Source organism: Ascochyta rabiei, chromosome 6 (assembly GCF_004011695.2).
Source record: "Ascochyta rabiei chromosome 6, complete sequence".
NCBI lineage: Eukaryota > Fungi > Ascomycota > Dothideomycetes > Pleosporales > Didymellaceae > Ascochyta > Ascochyta rabiei.
Window position 1 is genome coordinate 182,369 of NC_082410.1, and position 20,601 is coordinate 202,969.

The window sequence follows — 20,601 nt, forward strand, 5'->3', positions numbered from 1 at the left end:
CTGTTGAACTCGGCGCAATGTTCTTGAATCAGCTTGGTCAGGGCTGATGAATGCTTTCCCAGCGCGTGGAGTTCCGACGTACCCTCATTCCGCGCTTGCCTAGATCTGGTCTTTGATAGCAGCAGGATGAACAAGCTTCGTAGAGATAAGAAGAGCTAGCTACAGGATCGCCGAGACCTGATGCGAGATTCAACTGATTGACTCGATACATTGGTAATGTTGACAGAGGGGAAGAGGAGTGGGGAGCCCCTGCTAGCTTAGGATCAGTCATCACAGCCAAGGATTACGTCAAACATCAAAGACGGTAGGTTGTACTTTTAGGTGATTACATTAATTGTGATGCATTTGCAGCATGTACCAATACATCGACTTCCTCCCATCTACTGCACTGCGCGCTCGCTTATGCGGCGAGACCGTTGCCGGCCAAGAAGTCCTGGATAAGCTGGTATCCGGCAGTGGCGTTGTAGTGGAAGTTGAGACCATGACCGGTGTTGGGCTGGATGTAGGCCTCGAACGCAGACGCAGCAGGGAAAGTAGCCTTGACACCAGCGGGGATGTTGGCGGCGGCGATATTCTGGGCCCTGCCGTAGCAGTTACCACCGCAGAATGGAATGTCGTGCTCGCCAGTGACGACCAGAACCGGTCCAGTGAATGAGGACATCATGGGGGCGCTTCCAATGGTCAAGAGCTCACCGGTAGTGACGGGCTGCTTGGTCTTCTCACCCTCCACTGCAAGGCCAACATCGAACATGTCGGGGAAGAGGAAGGCGTACTGAAGGGCGGTAAGATCCGAAGAAGCGAGGTATCCAGAGGGGTAGTTGTACTGGTATACGGAACTGTTGTAGCCGTTGATCAGGTCATTGACCTCGGTAGAAGCAATGTAGTTCCAAACTTCATCGGTGTCCACGTTGGCGCCGACCTTGTTGAGGATGGCAGTCAGGCCAGGGACAATGTCGCCCTGGATCCCGTACTGCTGGGCAAGAGCCTGGACACCTGTAGCAGAAACGTTGCCGAAACGGAATGGCTGGTTTAGACGGGCGCTGTGGAGATTCCAGCCAGCAACAATGTAGGGAAGGAACTCGCCGGCAGTCGAGTAACCGGTGAGGACGACACCGTCAGTGTTGTTGGGGTACAGAGCAGAGAACCAGTAGGACTGAATTGAACCGAAGGAGTGGCCGACATGGATAACCTTGTCGTACGAGCAGCTGATCTCGGAGATAGAGCCAGCACGAAGCTTCTTGGTAACTTCGTTGAGAGCTTCGACCTCAGCCTGGGCCTGAACCTCGTTGAAAGGGTCACCGTGGGTGGAGTTGCCAATGCCGAAACGGTCGATAGCGAGGGTGCTGTAACCAGAAGCAGTGGCTACATTGACGTAGCTGTAGTTGCTGTTGTCGTAGGTCAGGTCCCAGTAACTAGATAGTGTCAATTGAAAAGAACATTGAATGATGGAAACTGAACATACGTCTTGTCGAATCCGATTCCGTGGGAGAGAAGCTGGATAGTGCCGTTGCTACCGCCGTCGGGTGTGCAGTACTGAGCCGAGATGGAGATGCTCTTCTGGAGCGTCTGGTAGCCAGTGAGGAGCTCGGCGGTGTAATTGCGCTGGAACTCGGTGAAGCGAATGGCGAATGCGCCGGCATCGAGATTGCTCTCCACGGGTACCTCCTTGAAGAGACCCTGTCTGGAGGAGATGTCGACGGGAATGCTGAGAGTCTGACACTGCTTTGCGGCTGCGTAGCCTGCAAAGAGCGAAGCAGCGAACGTCTTCATGGTAGGTGCCATTGTGTACGCCGGGGCTAAGGAATCAGGCGCAGAGGAGAGGAGTGGACAGAACGGGCCTTTAACAGTACGGCTGATCGAGCGTGCTGGCGTCAGTGGTGTGTCATTGTATATGACCGTCAGGTAGTCAGGTAATGGGGGTAAAGTCAGCTGCAGCTAAATGTAATACAACCCAGCTTGAGCCCGAAGGCGACTAGTACGCACGGCCAAGGCGCATTCACCACGAGTCCGTTGCTTCTGGGGTTGGTGGAAGCGCTCCATTTGGAATGGGATCCAACTGGGGTCGCTGCGGCTCGGCGCGTAACATCGTGCTGCTGGTACTTTGCAGCAGTCACGTCGTGTGAACGGATGTGTGTGCAACCAATCGAGCATGTGCCGAGCAGTGCCGAAGGTTGTCTGCTGCAGCTAATCCCCACTCCAAGTCAGCATCATGAACTCGATTGTTGATCCCAGAGACAGCTGTTCTGTCAGATTGCTTACACTCGCTCTCCCCAGCGTGGCAAACGGGTCTGGTCAGCTAGAGCCATGGCATCATAGTTCAGGCCCTGGCGCTTTAGTGGCGCAGCTAAGTTCAATGCTTGTGAGGTTGGTGCACTTGAGCATTGTACCGGTACAAATAGTGACCTGGCTACTTCCAGAAACATTGCAATGTTGTGATTTGGCGTACAGCTTGTCAAGACGCACATTTGCAGAAGGACGAAAGGTACCTGGTCAAGTCTTGGCTGTGTTCCTTGTCACGGCATTCGGGCCCGTTGACGTTGCGTCATGCCGGTCTTACTCTTCATTGGCGCCTTGTCTTGCCTTGCAGATGCAATTATCGTGATGTTGCCGTGGAGGAGCATCGAGAGTGGAGTGTTGTTGCTGTTGCTGCAGGGCGCACAGCTTGCTGCGTGATGAGCGAGTGTGCCCTGTTGGAGACAACGCTGCGCTGCTACTGGGTACGGCAGCTGTCGGCCGGTCTTGGATACCGGCAAAGATAGCAGTACAGAACAGCGCACAGGCTTTCAAAATAAAGAGGCCCTCTCAATAGATCTTTGTTGTCGCTGGGCTGAACCATGGGATGGATGACGATCGCTGCCCGCCCGCCATTTGGAATCGTCGAGGCTTCCGGAAGTGCTGTTGCCGTGAAGTTTGAACGTCATGATCCATCAAGTCGAGAGAGCATCAGTCCATCTTCCGCACAGATGCGCAATGGGACCGCAATGATTTTCACAGGGAAGCTGTCGAACCGGCAAGGGTGAAAGAACGAGGTGGAGGCGAGCGAGCGATCTAAGGAGGGTTTGTTACATCCCAATGATTGGTCTACAAACCCTGCTGCGACACCTTCGCCGGGCAACGCCCCAACGGTCAATCAAGCCTGCGTGCAGCTTGTGGCGCATTGCAACCTGTAGCTTTACGCTTATAATCCACGAGCAACCTACACCCGCACGCGTTCGGTCAAACTTTGTGAATTGCACTTGCGTCTCCCTTTTCGTTGAATGGACCCAGGACCCAAGGACCCTCAGTCGGCCAGGACGCATGTTCTCGCCCTCACACGTGTCACAAGGGTCGCACAAACAAGCGTACGATCTCGCGTATCAACCACACGCGTGGCTGTCTCTGCTGTGTACGACTCAGAAACAGATACACGGGATGGTTGCAAACCTGATCCATCGATCGCGGTTGTCTACGAGCATCTCCAGTGTGTTTGTTCGAAGATGATGAACAGCCCAACCGTGCTGAATGACGGTAAAGGTTGGCTTCATTAGACGCATCTAACCCGACTTCTTCTTCAGCATGTAATCACCGCCTCTGGTTGCCTTGTAGATCCCGTAGAACCCGCTCAGCAACGCATTACTCTTGGCAATCCTCTTCAACAGTCCCTTAGCACCAGTACCAAAATCCTCCTTTTTTCTACCCCGATCTCGAACCTTCTCCCAGATGGATGGCAGTCCTGTCGCTCCGAACCTTTTCCTTAATGCTTCGTATTCCTCTTTGTCGTACAGCTGCCACCACTCATCTTCAGTGTAGAAGACCCTCGAGTACAGCCACTTCAGCCCACCAAGCTCGCTGGTCTTTTTCTCTAGTTCGCGGTTTGCGCGCACGTACTCGGATTTAGACGATGGATATGGACCCCAGACGCCGATGTTGATGTAATCGCCGTCATATACCCTACCGCTCTGCTCTTCCCCGCGCACGGACCCTTGGAACTGCCTTGGATGGCCCATGGAGACTCGACCATCCTTTCGGAGCGGACAGAGCCACAGCGGATAGATGCCGAATTCGTGATCCACGTAGTCGACAAACGCCTCTGCGTTGCCAGCTGGGAAGGCAATGTCCTGGATGATGTACCGGTCTGTGTATCCTGATGCATGCAGCGCGTGATACATGATCCTTGTGTGCATGAAGTAGTCCAGAAGCACGCGGAAGACGTACCAGAAGGGGACGAAGAAGTGGCGGTATGCATACATGCCCATCCAAAACGCACCGCGGTCGTATCGAAAGAGGTACTCTTCAACTGGTACGAGTTCAGTGGTGGGTTCGCTGGAGGAGACGAGGTTGCGGGCGTGGATCCAGAACCATTCATCCCAGAAGCGCGAGAAGCGGCGGACCGGTATACGTGGAGACGAGGGCTCAAAGACCAAACGTCCTGAAACCACCACCCCGCTTGTTTTCCCGAAAAGCACACCATCGACATAGTCATTGCCGTCCTTTTTCGTCTCCCGCTGAAGCACACTCATCGCCTCACCAGCGCTTCTTGTAGGGTGATAGGTAACCTCAACCCAGCTCTTCAACGGCACAAGACGGATCTCAAGCAGCGTCAGCACTCCCAAGGTCCCGAAGCTTCCTCTCAGCCCCTCGAAGAGATCGGCATTCTCGGTCGCGGAGCAAGACACGAGTGAGCCGTCAGCAAGCACGACGTCTGCCCGCACAACCGTCCGATCAAAGAACCCGTACTTGAAACTGCTACTCTCGCCTGCAGTCCCCACGAAGCCTCCGCCAACGGTGATGCCGGGGAATTCCATCACGACTGGCGGCAAGAATCCCTTTGTCGTGGTCGCTGCAACTAGTGCGTCCATGGGCACATTCGGTTCGACTAGGGCCGTCTGAGTGGAAGCATTGATGGAGAGGATGTTGTTGAAGGACGAGATGTCGATGATGGCAGACGGATCGAAAGAGGCATGTCGTGTGGAGTTTGTGCTGCCGTGGTAGATCCGGAAGGGGGTGTGCGTGGTGTGGAAGTGAGTGATGCGGGAGCGAACCGTTGAGACACGGCGGTCATGGTCAGCTTGCTTGACCATTGTGCTGCCTATCTTAGATGTGAAGGGCGCCGATACCGATTCTAGCTGAGGCCAACAAAGACAGATGTTGCTGTTCTGTTTTCGAGTGGCTTGTTAATTGCCGTTGTTTGCGCTAGTGGTCTAGCCTGTCTCGCAGTGCACGCAAAGGAGTAAAGGTACGCGTGATTGCTGCAGCGACTGTATCCCCCTAGCTCAGGTTGTATCCTGCTGCAAGTCTGGCTTGATTCCTCGCGTGGCTTACGCTCTCGGTGGCCGGCAACGCAGTTTGAGGCTGTTGAGTCTTGTCAGCACACGTCACCGTTCTTAGCGGGGTTTCCGTTCCGGGTCTTCCGAACAGCTCAAACGAAGCGCGTCGAGAACGCGTTGTGATGAGGTTTGCAAGATCCCCGCTGGTTCTCTTGGATTATGATATGAGTGTGATTGAAATCCCAGTTGATGTGCGACACGAGATGGCGAGGCGTCTTGGACGCGTTTGGACAGTACTTAGACGCTGGAATACGCTTCAATACGCAGCCGAACTTGCCAGCCAGACGGAAAGGAAGGGTCGATAGCTTGGAGTGGGGAGTAGGCTCAGCCCTGCGCGCTTGTTCAAGACATGGTACCAAGACGACGTGTGCTTTTCGTCCCCATTCCTATTCCTATTCCTTCCCTCCCGCACATTCCTTGCTGTTGTCAACGACCGAGCAGCATCAATAGCTAGAAGAGATGGAAGAACACAAGGGAACAGTCGCAACGCTTGCAGCGCAGGTCAAGCAGTTCAGTGCTTCCAAGACGCCATTCCGAATCTACCATGGCTCTACGTTGTCCACGCGGCACTCGCCTCGCCAGCGCAACCAGATCATCGATGTCAGCTCGCTGAATCATGTCCTCAAGTTCAACGAAATGGAAAAGACGGTTCTCGTCGAGCCCAATGTGCCGATGGATAAGCTTGTGGAAGCTACACTTGCTTGTGGGCTGTTGCCCAAAGTCGTCATGGAGCTACCCAACATTACAGTAGGCGGTGGGTAAGTGCAGAGGTTTTCTGATGTGCATCTTCCAAATGACTGTGCAGTATCCAAGTGAACACAACAGATGGGAGCTTCGCTGATCAAAACCCCCTCCACACAGCTTCGCGGGAACCAGTGGGGAGAGCAGCTCATTCAGGTATGGTCTTTTCGACCGCACCATCAGAGGAGCGGAGATCATCCTGGGGAACGGGGACGTGGTCTGGGCATCCGCAGAGGAGCACCGAGAGCTGTTCTTCACGGCAGCCGGGAGTTGCGGCAGTCTCGGCGTCATCACCCTGCTTGAGATGGAGCTGGTTGATGCAAAGAGCTACGTTGAGCTCGAGTACATTCCAGTCAGCAGTACCGAAGAGGCCGTGGAGCAGCTACGACGGCACCAAGAGCAGCCAGACGTCGCGTACATGGACGGCATCCTCTATTCCTTGACCAACGGCGTGGTTATGATCGGACGTCTCAGCAAGCAAAGCCTTCCTGGAGGGATACAACGATTCGATCGCGCATCAGACCCCTGGTTCTATATGCACGCCGAGTCTGTGCTCAAGCAAAGCAGGCAAGAGGGCGCCCAACCCACGACCTACAAAGAGAGCATCCCCATCCAAACCTACCTCTTTCGCTACGACCGCGGCGTCTTCTGGTCCGGTCTCCGTGCCTTCAAGTACTTCATGACGCCTTTCAACGCGCTAACGCGCTATCTGCTCGACCCGTTCATGTACAGCCGCACCATGGTACACGCGTTGCACCGGTCCGGCATCGCCGCACAGACCATCATCCAAGACTTCGCAGTCCCCTACTCGTCGGCGAGGGAGTTTGTGGAGTGGACGGAGGAGAGGACGGGCATCTGGCCGCTGTGGCTCTGCCCTGTCAAGTGTGCGCCGCGAGAGGAACGTAGCTTCTCGCAGGGCCACCACATCACCGAGGACCTACTTCTCGACGTGGGGATCTGGGACATGGGCCCCAAAGACAGCCATGCGTTCATCAAGCTGAACCGCGAGTTTGAACAAAAGGTCACGGAGCTGGGGGGCATGAAGTGTCTGTATGCGCACGCGTACTACACGGAGCAAGAGTTTTGGGATATCTACGACAAGGACAAGTACGTGGACTTGAGGAAGAAGTACCACGCTGAGAGCTTGCCAACGGTGTATGACAAGGTCAAGGTCGACCTTCAGGGTGTTGCCGGGGGGCAGGCTGTCAGGAAGAAGGAAGGCTGGGGCGAGTGGGCGCACAGGCGGTTTTGGGGTACTTGGCCGTTGGGGGGGATCTATGGGGTTGCGAGTGCGACCAAAGGCCTTTTGGTCAAGAGCGACTTTTTGTTGAAGAAGTAGGCGGTAGGTTAGCCGTGCGCGCGGCGTTTGCTAGACCTGACAGCTCGCGAGGACGTCAAAGGGTGTGCGTTGATGACACGACATGACGCCATGACGAGACGAGACGAGACGACGAGGCATGCAGGTGGAATGTGGCGAAAGAAAGGCAAATAACTGGATCGGTCCCGCGTTGAGATGAAAAGACGGTCACGTGGATGAGAATTCAAGATTCGTCTCCGCTGTCGCTGGCTGCCCCTTGCGGGCGAGGACGTGCCTGGTGTGCCTGGTGTGCCTGGGCTGGGACCGGTGGCTCGTGATTGGTCCAGACGGCCAGCTGGCTGCTGTCCGAGGGCTTCACAATGGTCTCGCGGCGCGTTAGCATGACGTCGCCCCGTCCCCCGTCGTCCCGTCACACGCGTCAAGGTCAAGGTCAAGGTCAACGTCAACGTCAGTCAAGGTCAACGTCAACGTCAAGGTCAAGGTCGAGGTCGAGGTCAAGGTCGAGGTCGAGGTCAACGTCAACTTCAACGTCAACATCAACATCAACATCAACATCAACATCAACATCAACATCAACATCAACATCAAAATCAACATCAACATCAACATCAAAATCAACATCAACATCAACATCAACATCAACATCAACATCAAAATCAACATCAAAATCAAAATCAACAAAGCAGCACATTGTCTGCCCTGCACAGCCGCTGCACTCCATCAAGACTTGCCAACAGCATTGCCTGCCTGCGCAGACTCGGCGCTTGCTTCCCCTTCTCGCCACGCAGACGCGTCCACGAACCGACGCGTCTCGACCCCTGCCTGAGAAGAGCGAGATCCTGGTTTGTGGTGCACGGTGACGTAGCGAAAAAGCCCTCCACGCCCAGCCCAGCCCAGCCCAGCCACCGCAATTCACAATTCACAATTCACAATTCACCATTCACAACTCAGCATTCACAATTCACCATTCACAACTCAGCATTCACAATTCACCATTCGCCATTCACCAGCAGCCCGCCGCCCAGTGAGTGCCTGCGACTTCACCCACCAGCCTGGCAGCCCCCCTCCGCGCTCTTTCCCTCGCAAACCCTTCTTGACCAGCTGCCCTGCCACTGTTGCTGCTGCACAACCCGTTCCCCCACTCCACCACGAGACGCTTGGGCCAGGACACGATTGGATCACGGCCCACCTGCAGCGGTTGCCTCTTTTGGTGTTTCTTGGACAGGTACGCATTTTGGACGCGTCTGCGCTGCTGTTGGAGCTACCGCCGCTGACCTTGGCCAACACGACAGGACACGACAGGACACGACACGACACGACACGATACCACACCACACCACACCACACGATACCACACCACACCACACGATACCACACCACACCACACGATACCACACCACACCACATCGCCATCATGGCTCGTCTCAGCGGCCTGCCCAGTGAGCACCACCACGAGGGGCCCGGTGACGCGCCACGACGCAGGCGGGGCCGCCCATCGAAGAGCAGCCAGAGCACCCAGGAAGAGACGACAGTGACCACCACAGCCAAGCGCACCGCCTCGCCCCTCGCGTCGCAGACCAAGCGCACAAAACGCGTGCAGACCATCATCGAGGAAGACGACGACGACGATGACGGCGCTTTGCAGCTCGAAGCAGAGTTCATGCAATCCGTCTCGCGCACGCAGCACACCGACGCCGTCCCCACCCAAGTGCAGTCGTCGCCCATTGTACGCCGCGCACGCCGCTTTTCCGAGCCTGTCGTGACCGCTCACGACGACAACAACGACGACGACGACGACATTTTCGCCGGACCCTCAACACAGCCTCTCGCGGGCCTGACACCACATCTCGACCGTCTCGGTGCAGCCCGCGGCAAATTCGCCAGCCGCCGCCGCGAGCGCATGTCTATGCCCGCGCAGCTGCACGTCGAGCGCGTCGACGATGCCGACCTCAACGGCCACCGCTTTCAGTACGCGCCCCTCACAGCCGTGCTCGACGGTCGCACTCGCCGCCGCCTCCGCCGCAGCCACCTAAGCCAGGAGGTCAACGACATCGAGGACGACAAGAAGCGGGGCAAGAAGCAGCTGCTGGAACTGCGCCGCGAGCTGAAGAAGCGCGACGACAAGATCAAGGACCTCGAGTTCCGTCTCGAGGCAAGCCGCATGGGTAACATCCAGATGAGCGACGCCGACCACGACGACCTTGCCCAGCAGCTAGAAGATGCACGCAAGGAGCTCGACGAGCTTCGCAACACCGACGCTTACATGGGCACTAGCGACCGCGAACTTAGCCGTGCCCTCGATGGCTCCGCCGAACCATTCGACGACGACGACGACGACGACGACGACGACGACGACGATGAGCTTCTGCTGGTCCACCCCGAGGATCTCCACCTTTCCCAAGACCTCGAGATGGAGGACGCGCCGAACGGACGCTTCGCCTCGCGCGTGTTGGAGCTGTCGCAGGAGGTCACACTCGAGCAGCTGCCCACCTTCAGCCAGTTGCATGTCGACACTCTGCACGATGACGACGATGTCGTGCCCGACAGCATCTCCGACCAGGCTGTCGAGCGATACGAGCGCGAGATCCAGCAGCTGACGGTCCAGGTCGCTCAGTCGGTTGGTGCTCTGCGCGTCATCACCATCGAGCTTCAGAACCTTGGCTTCCTCGAGAAAGGGTCCGATGCTCGCGATGTTTTGGTCGCTATGCGCAACGGCTTCGGTGATCTGCGTGCCGCCGTCGAGAAGTTCTTCCCCAACGAGACCGAAGGCATCACGAACGAGCAACTTCTTCAGAAAGTCCCCAAGCTTTTCAGCGGCATCTTCTACGAGCTGCGCGAGAAGACCGAGCTTGCTGCTAGCTCGCAGCACACGGAGGTCCTGTTGCGCCGCCAGTATGAAGGCGTCTTGGACTTGCTCGGCGAGGCTGAGGAGCGCAAGGCGGAGCTCGACAAGAAGGTCTACATGCTCGACAAGAGCAACGAAGACAAGCAGCGCACCATTGTCGATCTCGAGGAGCGCGTGCAAACTTTGACCGATCTGACAGAAGACCAGGAGGCGGAGCTGAGACAGAAGGACCTGCAGAACGACACACTGGTCGAGCAGGTCGACAACAAGGACACCAACCTAGAACGCCTCCGCGAGGCGCTCGACAAATACCGCACCGACCTCGACACGCTCACTCGCACGACTGCCGAAGTGGAGACCGAATATCAAGAGCGCATTGTGCGGATGGAGGGAGAGCATGCAGACATCGTCGCCGATCTCGAGGCTCAGCTCGGCGCAGAGCGGGAGGGTCGTGAGACTGCCGAGGATGAGGCTGCTCAGAAGACCGACTTCATTGAAGAGTTGCAAGGTCGTGTTGACCAGATGGAAGCCGACTTTGGCTCAATCCACACAACGCTGGCGGATCTGCGTGAGAAGCTGGCCCTCGAGACAGCAGCCCGTTCTACTGCTGAAACTGAGCGCGACGAACAAGTCGAGCTGGTATACCAGCACACCAACACCATCGAGAACCTCACCGAGACGATCGCGGACCTCACTGAGCAGCTCGAGGTTGCCAAAGCCAACATCATCGCCGAGCGCGAGCAGCGCGAGACTACTGAGGCCGCCTTGGACGAAGCCAACATGCAAATCGAGGGTCTCGAGGACCGTGTCCACCAGCTGGGTGTTCAAGCCAACGAGCTGCGATCCAAGCTTTTCCAAATCCAGCAAGAGAAGGAGCAGGAGATTGCTGACCTTACCGCTGCGGCTCAAGAGCGTGAAGAGGAGCTTACCGAGCAGCTGGCTACTGAGCAGGAGCTGCGCGAGGGTGCCCAGCAGGCTATTGCTGATCTGGAGAAGCAGCTCGCGGCGCTTCAGGAGACTCTGGCAGCCTCCGAGGCGGATCTTGCCAAGATGACCGAGGCTCGTGACCAGCTCGAGGAGGACCGTGAGATTCAAGTCAGCAACATCAGCAACAACCTTGTCGAATCAGAGGCGAAGCGTGCCGCACTTGAGAGCTCGACCAGCTCGGAAATCACCTCCCTCGAGGCACAAATCACGGACCTCACCAACGAGAACGCTCGTAAGCAGGCTGAGGTTCAGCGCCTTGCTGAGCGCCTTGTTGAGGCCGAGCAGAACTACGAGCAGGAGAGCACTACCCTCAACGCCAACATCGAACGCCTTGAGCGCGATCTTGCCGAAGCGCAAGCAGACAACGAAGCATACCGTAAGGAGAATGAGTCGTTGTCTGACCGCGTTGGCCGTGAGGCAGTCGAGCTGCTGAGCATCACCAACTCGCACGCCGACGAAACCGGTGCTCTCAAGGTTGTCATTGCAACGCAACAAGACACCATCTCCGAACTGCAAAACCAGGCTGCAACGCGCGCCACCGAGCACGAGAGCATCCTCTCCGACAAGGACCTCCAGATCGAAGAACTGCACCTCCTGGTCGACGACCGCGCAGAGAAGCTCGTCCAAGTCGAGGCCGCCCGCCTGGATGTTGTCAAAGAATTCGCCAAGTTTGAGCAAGACACGCGCGAGACCATCGACCGCATGACGCTGCAGCAGCGCGTCCTCCAAGAGCAAAACGAGGCGCTTGCCGAAGACCTCAAGAAGCGCGGCGCCAGCGCCGTCGCCGCCGTGCGCGCCATGAAGATCCAGGGCCTCGAGGTCAAGACCAAGGGCGTGGATCTGCACCGCGTGGCGACAGGCAAGGTGGGCAAGGTCAGCGAGAAGGTCAAGGTGGGCAAGAAGACCAAGGGCATCAAGAAGGTGGCCAAGAGGCAGTGGGACAGCGGGTTCGGCGTCGACGAGAACGTCGAAGAGGAAATCGACGGCGCTGAGGTTGGTGAGGCTGCTTGAAGCTCTTCTTGTATAAGCACGCGCTTGATGACGTTCGACTGCTGGATGTCACAGCACTTATTTCTTTTGGATCAAATTTGTCTTCGTTATCATCACTCTGCTTGGTTTGCGTTGCGTTGTTCAGATACCTCGTTTTCACACACGAGATTCAACGATGCCTCTTACTCTTACTTACTTCTGCTTCTACTTCTGCTTCTACTTCTGCTTCTGCTTCTGCTTCTACTTCTGCTTCTACTTCTGCTTCTACTTCCGCTGCCGCTTCCGCTTCAACTAGGCGCTTGCTTCGCGACTCTACTTTGTAGCCGCTAAGCAGGATACCTGTAGTTGTACCTGTAGCTATAGCTATACTCATAGTCGTAGTCACTGTTACATTCTGTCTTCCATTTCTTTGCATAGCGCGGCGTGTCTCTTGGTGAATTGGACTGGACTGGATTGGACAGGACAGGACAGGACAGGATAGGATAGGCATACAGGGTACAGTAGGTAGGTAGGTAGGTAGGCAGGACATGGTTACAATATGAGCACAAACGGGTCTCGGTCTTTTTTTGGTCTTTGATAGCAAGAGGGAAAACTGCTTCTTGTCTTGCCTCGCTTGTCCTTTTCCTTGTGGTGATGGTGGTGATGGTGCTGCAGTCTTCTCAAGCGAGGTTGAGCTCGATCAAACTCGAGCTCGAGTTCGAGTGGGTGCTCTGATCTACCGGTATCGGCAATCTCCTTCATCTCAACCGACCAGACCACCGCGCACCGGCCTGTAGCTAACTAACTACCCCACCTCGCATCACCAAGCAGACCGACCCTCTCCCCTTCCCCTTCCCTTCCCCGTTTCCCCATTTCCCTTTCCCTTTCCAGTACGCACGTTCTGAAGCCCCCGGAATCCCCCACCCAAATCCGCGACGCGCCATGCACAGGGTCGTGCATGCCCATGCGAAACAAGTGCGAAACGCCACGGCCGTCCTCCCCTCCCCACAGACAGGCAATACACGTGACACAGCGACAGCGACACCTGCCGACGCGTCGGCGCGCGGCGCTGTAAGGCGGCGGGACGATCCGGCTCTATCGCTTGGACACGAACTTGGAAGGGCGCGGGCCGCGTCTGTTCGTGTGCGTGTGGGTGTATGTACATGTACATGTACGTGTAGAAGCAGGTGTATAACGACCCATGCATCAACCATCCACCACCGTCCGCACAACACCGCGCAGGCAGAGTCTTGGCACGAGGACTTTGCAACGACGCAGCCCGGTAAAGCAAACCGAGTCAAAGCAAAACAAACCAGACATGCCCACTACCAACGACAACAACAAGAACCATCAAGCGAACCAACATCCCCTCGGAAGAAACAGTCCTCTTCCTCTTCCTCGCCTTCGGCATCCTACTCCTGCTCATTCTGAGATTGCTGGTACTAGGGCTGTAGACCTATTCCCGCACCGTGACGCTCGCATCCTTATCGAAGACCCTTCCTCTTCCTCCTCCTCCTCGGCACTTTCCTCTTCTGGTGGGACTACCGCGACTGAAAAAAGGGACTAAAAGGGACTGCAAGGGGCTCCCGAGTCTGGGAGAAGCAGAGGAAAGCGAGCAAGAGGGCACTACGGGCTTTGGAGAAGGGTGGGCGGGCGAGTTGGAGGTGTAGGAGCCGACTGCGGACGGATGAGGAGATAGAAATGACGGGGGGGGTATTGCGTTGGAGAAGTGCAGTGGCAGTGAGCAGGGAGAGTGGAAAGGGGTTTTGGAATCTGAAGAGGTGAATGTGATTTCCTTCTTTCTCGTTGAGCGGGTTGAGGATAAGTTTACGAGGCCTACGAGCTACACTCGATTTCACGCCACCGCCGATCCGACTCGGCTTGCAACAGCACGTCTTTCAGCGTGCGGAATTCGCCTCGAAGGTCAGACATCTGCTTGTTTAGGGCCGTATAGTCGTTGCGTAGACGGCTAATTTCCTCGCACACGCCGCCAGACCATACACCAGCTCCCCTCACAGCACTGTACTCTTGCTCTGCCGGAACTTCAAGGACTTGCAGGCCGTTGTCGAAGCTGAAACTCTTCCTGGGTGTGCAAACGCGATCTTGTAACAGTGGATTGATGGCGTCTGCTCCACCGTCCATCGCCTTGGAATGGCTACGAAACACACGAGAATTGGGGCGAGAGTAGAGGCTGCTCGAGAAGTCGTGAACTGATGAGGCCTCTGTCGGGGGTGTATCCACATACTTTCTCTTTCCACTTCTCGAGGTAGACTTCTGTATATCAGGCCGGCTGCGTGCTGTGCTCGAATGCACGGGCTGACCCCCTGGCAGACCTGGCAATACGACGTAGAGAGGCTTGTTGTTCGCTGCTGCCAAGGTCTGAGATCCTCTCACTGTACCTGGGTTGATGCTCCCTGCTGAGCGCTCGATCTGCAGGGGCTGCTCCATCGAGGGAGCCGGATCATCGCTTTCCGAGTCTGCTTGAAAAACTAGACTCTTTCCAGCAGCAGATGCTGCTAGATTATCGTCCTTCTCAGTGGCCTTTTCTTTTCCTTTGTCTTTACGGGTCGAAGGATGCCGAGTGGGAGGCGGTGTGAAGTAGTCCTGCTCGGACGAGAGAGAGCTCCGCGATAAGTGAGACGAGGCGTGGGAGGCTAGGAAGCGCCGTGCGCGGTGTGGAGTGACCATTGGAGCTTTCCGGATTTGGAGCCATTTGTGAGCTTTTTCGACTGGCGCATCAGTTTGCAGAGAAGACCTCGTCGGTATGGGTGGCTTTAAAGAGGACGCAGTTAGACTGAAATCTGCCGTCTCGAGCCGCGAGCGGGTAAAGAGGTTTGTTCTGGGTGATTGCCTCGTTCGAGGAACTTGTAGAAGAGCAACTGACGAGACATGTGGTAGATTGTCTGTTATTACATCAGTCTGGTCGACTTCATTAGAGAACGAAACAATCTGATGTTTCGCAACTGAATGGCTAGACGGAGCTTGTGATGTATCCGCCTCCTTCACGGTGTTCGGTAGTTGCAGGACTCCAAAATCACCAACCTGCTCCATTAGTGACTGAATTACGGGACCCGGTTCTGGGAACAACAATGGACTGCGATTGAGAAGGGTTGAAGTCCCAGACATGTCCCCTACCCATTCGACCGATATGACGGGTACGCTCATGATGATTTCCTGCACAAGTAATCCAAGAGTGTTGAAGATCGAAATGGTCCCAGCCTGAGTACCTATCGCGATGAAGATGCCGATACCTAGATCGTCAGCTTAGCATTCTTCGAAGTTGTCAAAGACACGAACCGTTGTATACCGCCTCTTGGTCATTTGTTGCGTCGCCACCAAATAGCACGGCGCCATCCTTCCGATCCCTGGAAGCGATGGACCCGCTTGCAGTGACGGAGAGCGAAGTCGCTGGTCCTGAAACATGCCAAGTCCTGAGAATTCTGCCGCCACCTTCAAATTCAACGAGCCTGCACCGTCCATCGTACCCAATACTGACCACTCGTGATGCATAGCCAGGTATGAAAGCCGCAGCTGTAATGCCACCCATTGAACCTTTGTGGAGTCTTTTCATTGCACCCACCCGAGTGGGTCGAAGTTGATGAGATTGACTTTGTTCGACTGGTGGTGACTTGTAGAGGTGGGAAAGCGACGGTAGTGAGAGTTGATACATCACTAATGCGCCATCTTGGAAACCGAGCACAAGGTTTGTAGACGACGGGTGTAAGGAACTATCGAACGCCTGGAAAGCCGCGCATTTGGCAGCTGACGGTGTATCTGTGGGCTGTAAACTGACGAGCGCGCTGCCACCCCACCTACGGTCGGACAATAGTATTGTGGGTGGGGAGGGCGAGGCTGAGAGCAGGACATGTCCATTCTGCGATAGCGCTACAACATTTGGGGGTGAAGGGTGAGAAATCGAGGAGGGAAGTAGGTCGCCGGTAGGTAATGAGTATGCTTGTACGCTTGTATTCAGTGTCGTGGTGAAGAAAAGTGTGCGTGAGTCCGGCGAGAATTGCAACAGGCGTGGCCGAGCCTGTGGTAAGATCAGCCTAGTAAGGTAAATCACCATCCACGGTCGCTCACATCTCCAGCTTTCAATCTGAGCTTCTTCTCCCTCTCACGTGTCGTATCGTGCAGAACGACGACCTGACTGTCCGCAACCGCCAGCACGATGCTGTTGTTCGTGGGGGCTCGAGCTGTGACAATGCCACCAGCGTTTCCGCACTCAAACAAAAGCTTGCTACCGGTTTGTGAGCGCAAGTGTATCGCACTGGGCGTCACAATGAAGAGGCTGCGTTGTAATGGTAGACTGTGCTCTACCGGCATGACTGGATTGACTATTAATGGATACAGGGGTGAGTGCTGAGTCGAGTGTGGAGGATGTCAGGATTTTGTCGTGTTCCATCATGGGGATTGTTAATGAGCTAGGTGAGATGGCAGGCGCGCTGGGATTGCAGAATCGCGGTAGGAAAGAATGGCCGCGACGATTTCTCTTGCAGTCATGTGTTGTAGAAGCTAGGATCTTCATTTGATGAGAATATTGCGGTGCTTCTGAAAGCTCACCTTGTCCTCACTTCAGCTTAGCATACTGCTTCCCCCACTTCTCCGCAATCTCTTCTTCGCTAAACTTCCTAGTCTTACGTTTCAGCAGTTCGACCTTTTCCTCAAGACTCAGCTGCATCTGGTCACCCATTGGCACTAAGCAGCGCGCCAAGTGATCGTAGTTCTTGCTCAGCAATGTGACGGTTAGCATAAAGTAGTCGATATTGTAAAACACGAGAGCGTGCTCATCCGAGTACTGCTTCTTCTGTGCAAGAAAGGCGGCAGGATGATCGCGCCAGTGACGGAGTGGGTTCAGGTGATGAGAGGTGTGGTAGCCGTCATTGTAGCAGTAGCGGTTGCTCTGTCTGATGTTAGTTCTGTGTACGATACTCACACTTGGTTGGGAAGTGAGCTTACCGGTGCGTCAATAAGCGTGATGCTAGACCTGAAGTCGGAGTCTGGTTCGACCTCGTCGACAAAAGCGTGCTGTCCCCAGTTGCCGGTCATCAGCGCGATGCGCATAAGAGCGAGCGGAACCAGGAAGACAAAGATAGTGGCCTTGGAGTTGACAAATCTGTACATGGTGTACAAGAAGATGTAGTTCGCGATTTCACAGCCGCCAGCTTTGAGCGCGAGGTTGGTCTTGTTATTGCGGAGGAAGTAGCGTGGCAGATCGAACCACACTAAGAGATAGAAGCGCCCTACATAGTGGAGGAAGTGCAGCACGCTGTCGCGCTGGTAGCGGACCGTCGAGGAAAGATCGTTTGGTCCGTTGCCTTCGATATGGTGGTGCTTGACGTGGTGAAAGAAATACGAGTTCCAAGTGTGTCCCATCAAGGGATCGAACAGGTAGGGGAAGACGGTGTCGACAAGAGCGTACTTCTTGTTCAAAACACCTCTCATGTGGATGTGCTGGTGCATGAGAAGTGTGTACGGCCCCATGTAATAGAGTTGCACGGCTGAATGTAGGACACCGTGCCACCAATGGAAGTTGTAGAACAGGTACAGTGCCGATGGGATGCTGGTGCAAAGATATGTGAGGAGATGCGTGATCATGATCACATCGGTCTCAGCGCGGACAATTCCCTTCGCCCAACGGACGTATGGGTCGATGATCCATTTTCGCAGGAACGGGTTCTTGATGTCGTGAAGATCCACAGAGCTAAAAACTGTGGTTTCGAAAACATCAGACTTGGGGTTGTTGAGATTCTTGAGGTAGGCCACAGTCTGTTGCTCGCTATCCTGGGTGTCTGCTGCACGTCAGAAAAGTTCGATGTGAGACTGCTTACTGCACAATCTCATGACGCTGAACAGCTTACCCTCTGGTGAAGGTGATACAAACTCGGTGCGCTTGGTAGCTGAATCGTCGGACTCTTCTGCGGCATCTACTGGCGCGTTCTTGAGCTTCGAATCATACTGCTCATAGTCCCTTTGCAGATGACCCAAGACTAGCCGATCAGGCCCAGTAAGGTCGGCAGCGGGTGGGAAGTGGAGCTTGCCCATGGTCCAATCTGATAAGATGCAATGGAGCCTATGTACAAGGAAAAAGCCAGCTACAGCAGGTTCGACCACGCACAAGCGAATGGCTGGCCGAGACAGTAACGCGCGGAACAGGGAAATAGGGAGCGAAGAGAGCGTAGCTGCGCGTCGGAACAGAGAGAAAGTTGCGGGCTGTGGTGTGAAAGACACCTACGGTCGAAACATCAGTGGGGAGGGACCCAAGGAGGTGGCGAGACAGGGTCCATGCTTTCTAGCGTCAGTATTGAGATCCACCACCACGGCCGGAAGCCCAGAACATCAACACTGCAATGCTTATATTGATGTCTGAAATATGTGTGCACTGATTCTGACTCTCGAAGCATGAAATTGAAAAGCATGACCGTGCTCACGCTTAGGCGTACTTTTGACGACGTTCATCGGCGACGTCTCTATCTCCCATTGTGACTATCGCTGCTTTCTTCCTTCATCCTGCTGGCAATTGCAACGCAGAAGCGCCTGTAAGGGACTCATCCTCCATAAAGCGCAAGACAGCGTCATGATGCTGAGTGCTAGCAGGAAAAGGACAAATGCGAAGATGTAGAGGCATAGGTACGCTTCGGGCGGCAGGATGATGCGCTGGTCGAAAGATACCATCGTTGGGTTCTTCTGGGCTTTCGTCAGACAGCGGTGCTAGTCAAGGACTGCACGTCATGTACTTGTGGTCTAAATTGGAAAGGTCGTACAGTAGTGCCTCTTGATGGGTTGTTGGTGTGGGAGCGGCACTGCGATTGCCGTTGAAGGGCGCGTAATCGAGATCGGCGGTGTAGCAAAGCATGTTGATCCGCGCAACGACATGCAGAACAAGCTCCCCATCAGAACAGCAAGCATGCATATACGATCCATCGAATCAGGGCACACCTTTACACGTAATGGACAAAGTCTCAACTGTGTGGTTAATCTGCGAATCATACGCATATAATGTTTCCTTCCTGTCAATACCCAGCAGCTCCGCCTAATAACTTACACCAGATATCGATCGCCATCGTCTTCAATGTCCCCTTCTGCTTTCATGGAGTTAAGCTGGGCTTCCATTGCAGCAAGCGCAGCCTTGCGCTCGTCATCCACTCCAGCTGCCAGCATCGCGTCTCTCGTCCATGACAGCAGCATCCAACTGATGAACGTGATAGTGAATGCTTGAGTCAGGACCAGCGTGACCTTGCCCCTCCACGTCTTCAGGTTCGGTCTTGCCAGCACGCCCACCACGTCATCGACAAACGCCATGTACACCGCCCTCCATACCGTCCTGTCTGCCACGATAATCCAATAGCTTAGCGCAGATGGAGCGTATTGCATCAACATCCCACTTCCTGCCATCCAGAGTAACGCGACGCCAAACTCGCTGCGTCGCTCCTTGGTCCCTGGAGGCCGCTCGCCGATAAGGGGACCGATAAAATGGCTCAAGAAGAAGTCGGCGGTGAGCATGAACAGGTCAAAAGACCTGCCGAACATCCAACGATATGTGACAAGTACCGCCGCACGACAAATATTGCTTTTGCGCGTGAAGCGGATGGCTTGTTCAGGTTTTGGCTCGGCGCGGTCGGTGGGGTAGAAGAAGGCGCCGAGCCAATTCGTTGGGATCGCGGACAGGAAGACGCAGAGGAAATTGGCCCCTGGAGTCTCGAACGGCGTGCCCAGGCTCATAAGGAGGAAGACGGTGACGAGCGGGAGGTAGAGATGGGCGGAAGTGCGCCATCTTGAGTAGGAGGGTGCAGGCGGTGGGAAAGGCGAGGGGGTCTTTGTGGAAGCTTCCCGGGGTTCACTCGCGTCCGTAAGGTTGTCAGGTTGTGGTCCATCTGCCATTGCGATTCGCTCTCGTGTTGATGTGGAGCAAAGGAGCAGATCAAGCTTTGCCAAGAGAACCGCGAGAACGCGTCATCACGTGCTGTGAACTAAAGATGATGTTGACTGAATTACGCTCATTATAGCACCAACACACTTTTGGGGCCCATACATCATACCAGTGCTACGATACAGGTGGTATTCGAATGATCATCTTGCATTCGCAACAGCAAGCATGGCCATCGCTAGGAGCTCCAATATGTCCTGCATGACAACTAGGTACACGAGAACCAGACCACATGCTGCTTCACAAGTGAGGGGAAACTTGTGACCATGCCGGCGTCTTGTACACATCGGAAGGTACCCGTCGGATACTCACAAAAGCCTCGACCACTAGGTAAGCTCGACTTACGATATAGCTTACACCGCACAGCATACACAACATGGTAATGACCCCAGTGCCGAACCTACCCAGCTTGCGTTCATTGTATCCCACCCATAAGCGATCGATAAATGGAAAGAAATGCGCCAGTAGGTTGGTGAGCAACCAGAAGGCAGCACAAAACGTCACCCAG

At 55.1% G+C, this 20,601-nt stretch overlaps 8 protein-coding genes across 8 annotated transcripts, besides 20 other annotated features; 2 read left to right on the plus strand and 6 right to left on the minus strand.

Moving 5' to 3' along the window:
• Positions 1 to 400: 400 nt before the first annotated feature.
• EKO05_0003942 (uncharacterized protein) lies at positions 401 to 1,782 on the minus strand (the record flags this gene model as incomplete). Its single annotated transcript, XM_038939014.2, has 2 exons — positions 401 to 1,412; positions 1,463 to 1,782. The coding sequence occupies 2 exons, from the start codon at positions 1,780 to 1,782 to the stop codon at positions 401 to 403; spliced, it is 1,332 nt and encodes a 443-aa protein (XP_038799766.2).
• Positions 1,783 to 1,925: 143 nt separating this feature from the next.
• On the minus strand, positions 1,926 to 2,465 carry EKO05_0003943 (uncharacterized protein; the record flags this gene model as incomplete). The annotated part of the gene is made up of 2 exons (XM_059636277.1): positions 1,926 to 2,184; positions 2,260 to 2,465. The coding sequence occupies 2 exons, from the start codon at positions 2,463 to 2,465 to the stop codon at positions 1,926 to 1,928; spliced, it is 465 nt and encodes a 154-aa protein (XP_059492260.1).
• Positions 2,466 to 3,533: 1,068 nt separating this feature from the next.
• EKO05_0003944 (uncharacterized protein) lies at positions 3,534 to 5,060 on the minus strand (the record flags this gene model as incomplete). Its single annotated transcript, XM_038945448.1, has 1 exon — positions 3,534 to 5,060. The coding sequence occupies one exon, from the start codon at positions 5,058 to 5,060 to the stop codon at positions 3,534 to 3,536; it is 1,527 nt and encodes a 508-aa protein (XP_038799767.1).
• A 705-nt stretch (positions 5,061 to 5,765) lies between these two features.
• Positions 5,766 to 7,386, plus strand: EKO05_0003945 (uncharacterized protein; the record flags this gene model as incomplete). Its single annotated transcript, XM_038938860.2, has 2 exons — positions 5,766 to 6,064; positions 6,168 to 7,386. The coding sequence occupies 2 exons, from the start codon at positions 5,766 to 5,768 to the stop codon at positions 7,384 to 7,386; spliced, it is 1,518 nt and encodes a 505-aa protein (XP_038799768.2).
• A 396-nt stretch (positions 7,387 to 7,782) lies between these two features.
• Positions 7,783 to 7,877: a tandem repeat.
• Positions 7,878 to 8,045: a tandem repeat.
• Positions 8,046 to 8,242: 197 nt separating this feature from the next.
• Positions 8,243 to 8,269: a tandem repeat.
• A 4-nt stretch (positions 8,270 to 8,273) lies between these two features.
• Positions 8,274 to 8,363: a tandem repeat.
• Positions 8,364 to 8,648: 285 nt separating this feature from the next.
• Positions 8,649 to 8,771: a tandem repeat.
• Positions 8,772 to 8,779: 8 nt separating this feature from the next.
• On the plus strand, positions 8,780 to 12,208 carry EKO05_0003946 (uncharacterized protein; the record flags this gene model as incomplete). Its single annotated transcript, XM_038945449.1, has 1 exon — positions 8,780 to 12,208. The coding sequence occupies one exon, from the start codon at positions 8,780 to 8,782 to the stop codon at positions 12,206 to 12,208; it is 3,429 nt and encodes a 1,142-aa protein (XP_038799769.1).
• Positions 8,974 to 9,002: a tandem repeat.
• Positions 9,135 to 9,163: a tandem repeat.
• Positions 9,371 to 9,395: a tandem repeat.
• Positions 9,685 to 9,723: a tandem repeat.
• Positions 11,962 to 11,995: a tandem repeat.
• Positions 12,209 to 12,382: 174 nt separating the features above from the next.
• Positions 12,383 to 12,458: a tandem repeat.
• A 65-nt stretch (positions 12,459 to 12,523) lies between these two features.
• Positions 12,524 to 12,556: a tandem repeat.
• Positions 12,557 to 12,627: 71 nt separating this feature from the next.
• Positions 12,628 to 12,682: a tandem repeat.
• Positions 12,683 to 12,687: 5 nt separating this feature from the next.
• Positions 12,688 to 12,712: a tandem repeat.
• A 102-nt stretch (positions 12,713 to 12,814) lies between these two features.
• Positions 12,815 to 12,838: a tandem repeat.
• A 13-nt stretch (positions 12,839 to 12,851) lies between these two features.
• Positions 12,852 to 12,889: a tandem repeat.
• A 113-nt stretch (positions 12,890 to 13,002) lies between these two features.
• Positions 13,003 to 13,055: a tandem repeat.
• A 247-nt stretch (positions 13,056 to 13,302) lies between these two features.
• Positions 13,303 to 13,346: a tandem repeat.
• Positions 13,347 to 13,664: 318 nt separating this feature from the next.
• Positions 13,665 to 13,684: a tandem repeat.
• Positions 13,685 to 13,699: a tandem repeat.
• A 303-nt stretch (positions 13,700 to 14,002) lies between these two features.
• Positions 14,003 to 14,854, minus strand: EKO05_0003947 (uncharacterized protein; the record flags this gene model as incomplete). Its single annotated transcript, XM_038938937.2, has 1 exon — positions 14,003 to 14,854. The coding sequence occupies one exon, from the start codon at positions 14,852 to 14,854 to the stop codon at positions 14,003 to 14,005; it is 852 nt and encodes a 283-aa protein (XP_038799770.2).
• Positions 14,855 to 16,736: 1,882 nt separating this feature from the next.
• EKO05_0003948 (uncharacterized protein) lies at positions 16,737 to 18,211 on the minus strand (the record flags this gene model as incomplete). The annotated part of the gene is made up of 3 exons (XM_038939065.1): positions 16,737 to 17,069; positions 17,126 to 17,958; positions 18,028 to 18,211. The coding sequence occupies 3 exons, from the start codon at positions 18,209 to 18,211 to the stop codon at positions 16,737 to 16,739; spliced, it is 1,350 nt and encodes a 449-aa protein (XP_038799771.1).
• A 996-nt stretch (positions 18,212 to 19,207) lies between these two features.
• Positions 19,208 to 20,047, minus strand: EKO05_0003949 (uncharacterized protein; the record flags this gene model as incomplete). The annotated part of the gene is made up of 1 exon (XM_038945450.1): positions 19,208 to 20,047. The coding sequence occupies one exon, from the start codon at positions 20,045 to 20,047 to the stop codon at positions 19,208 to 19,210; it is 840 nt and encodes a 279-aa protein (XP_038799772.1).
• Between the last annotated feature and the right edge of the window lie 554 nt (positions 20,048 to 20,601).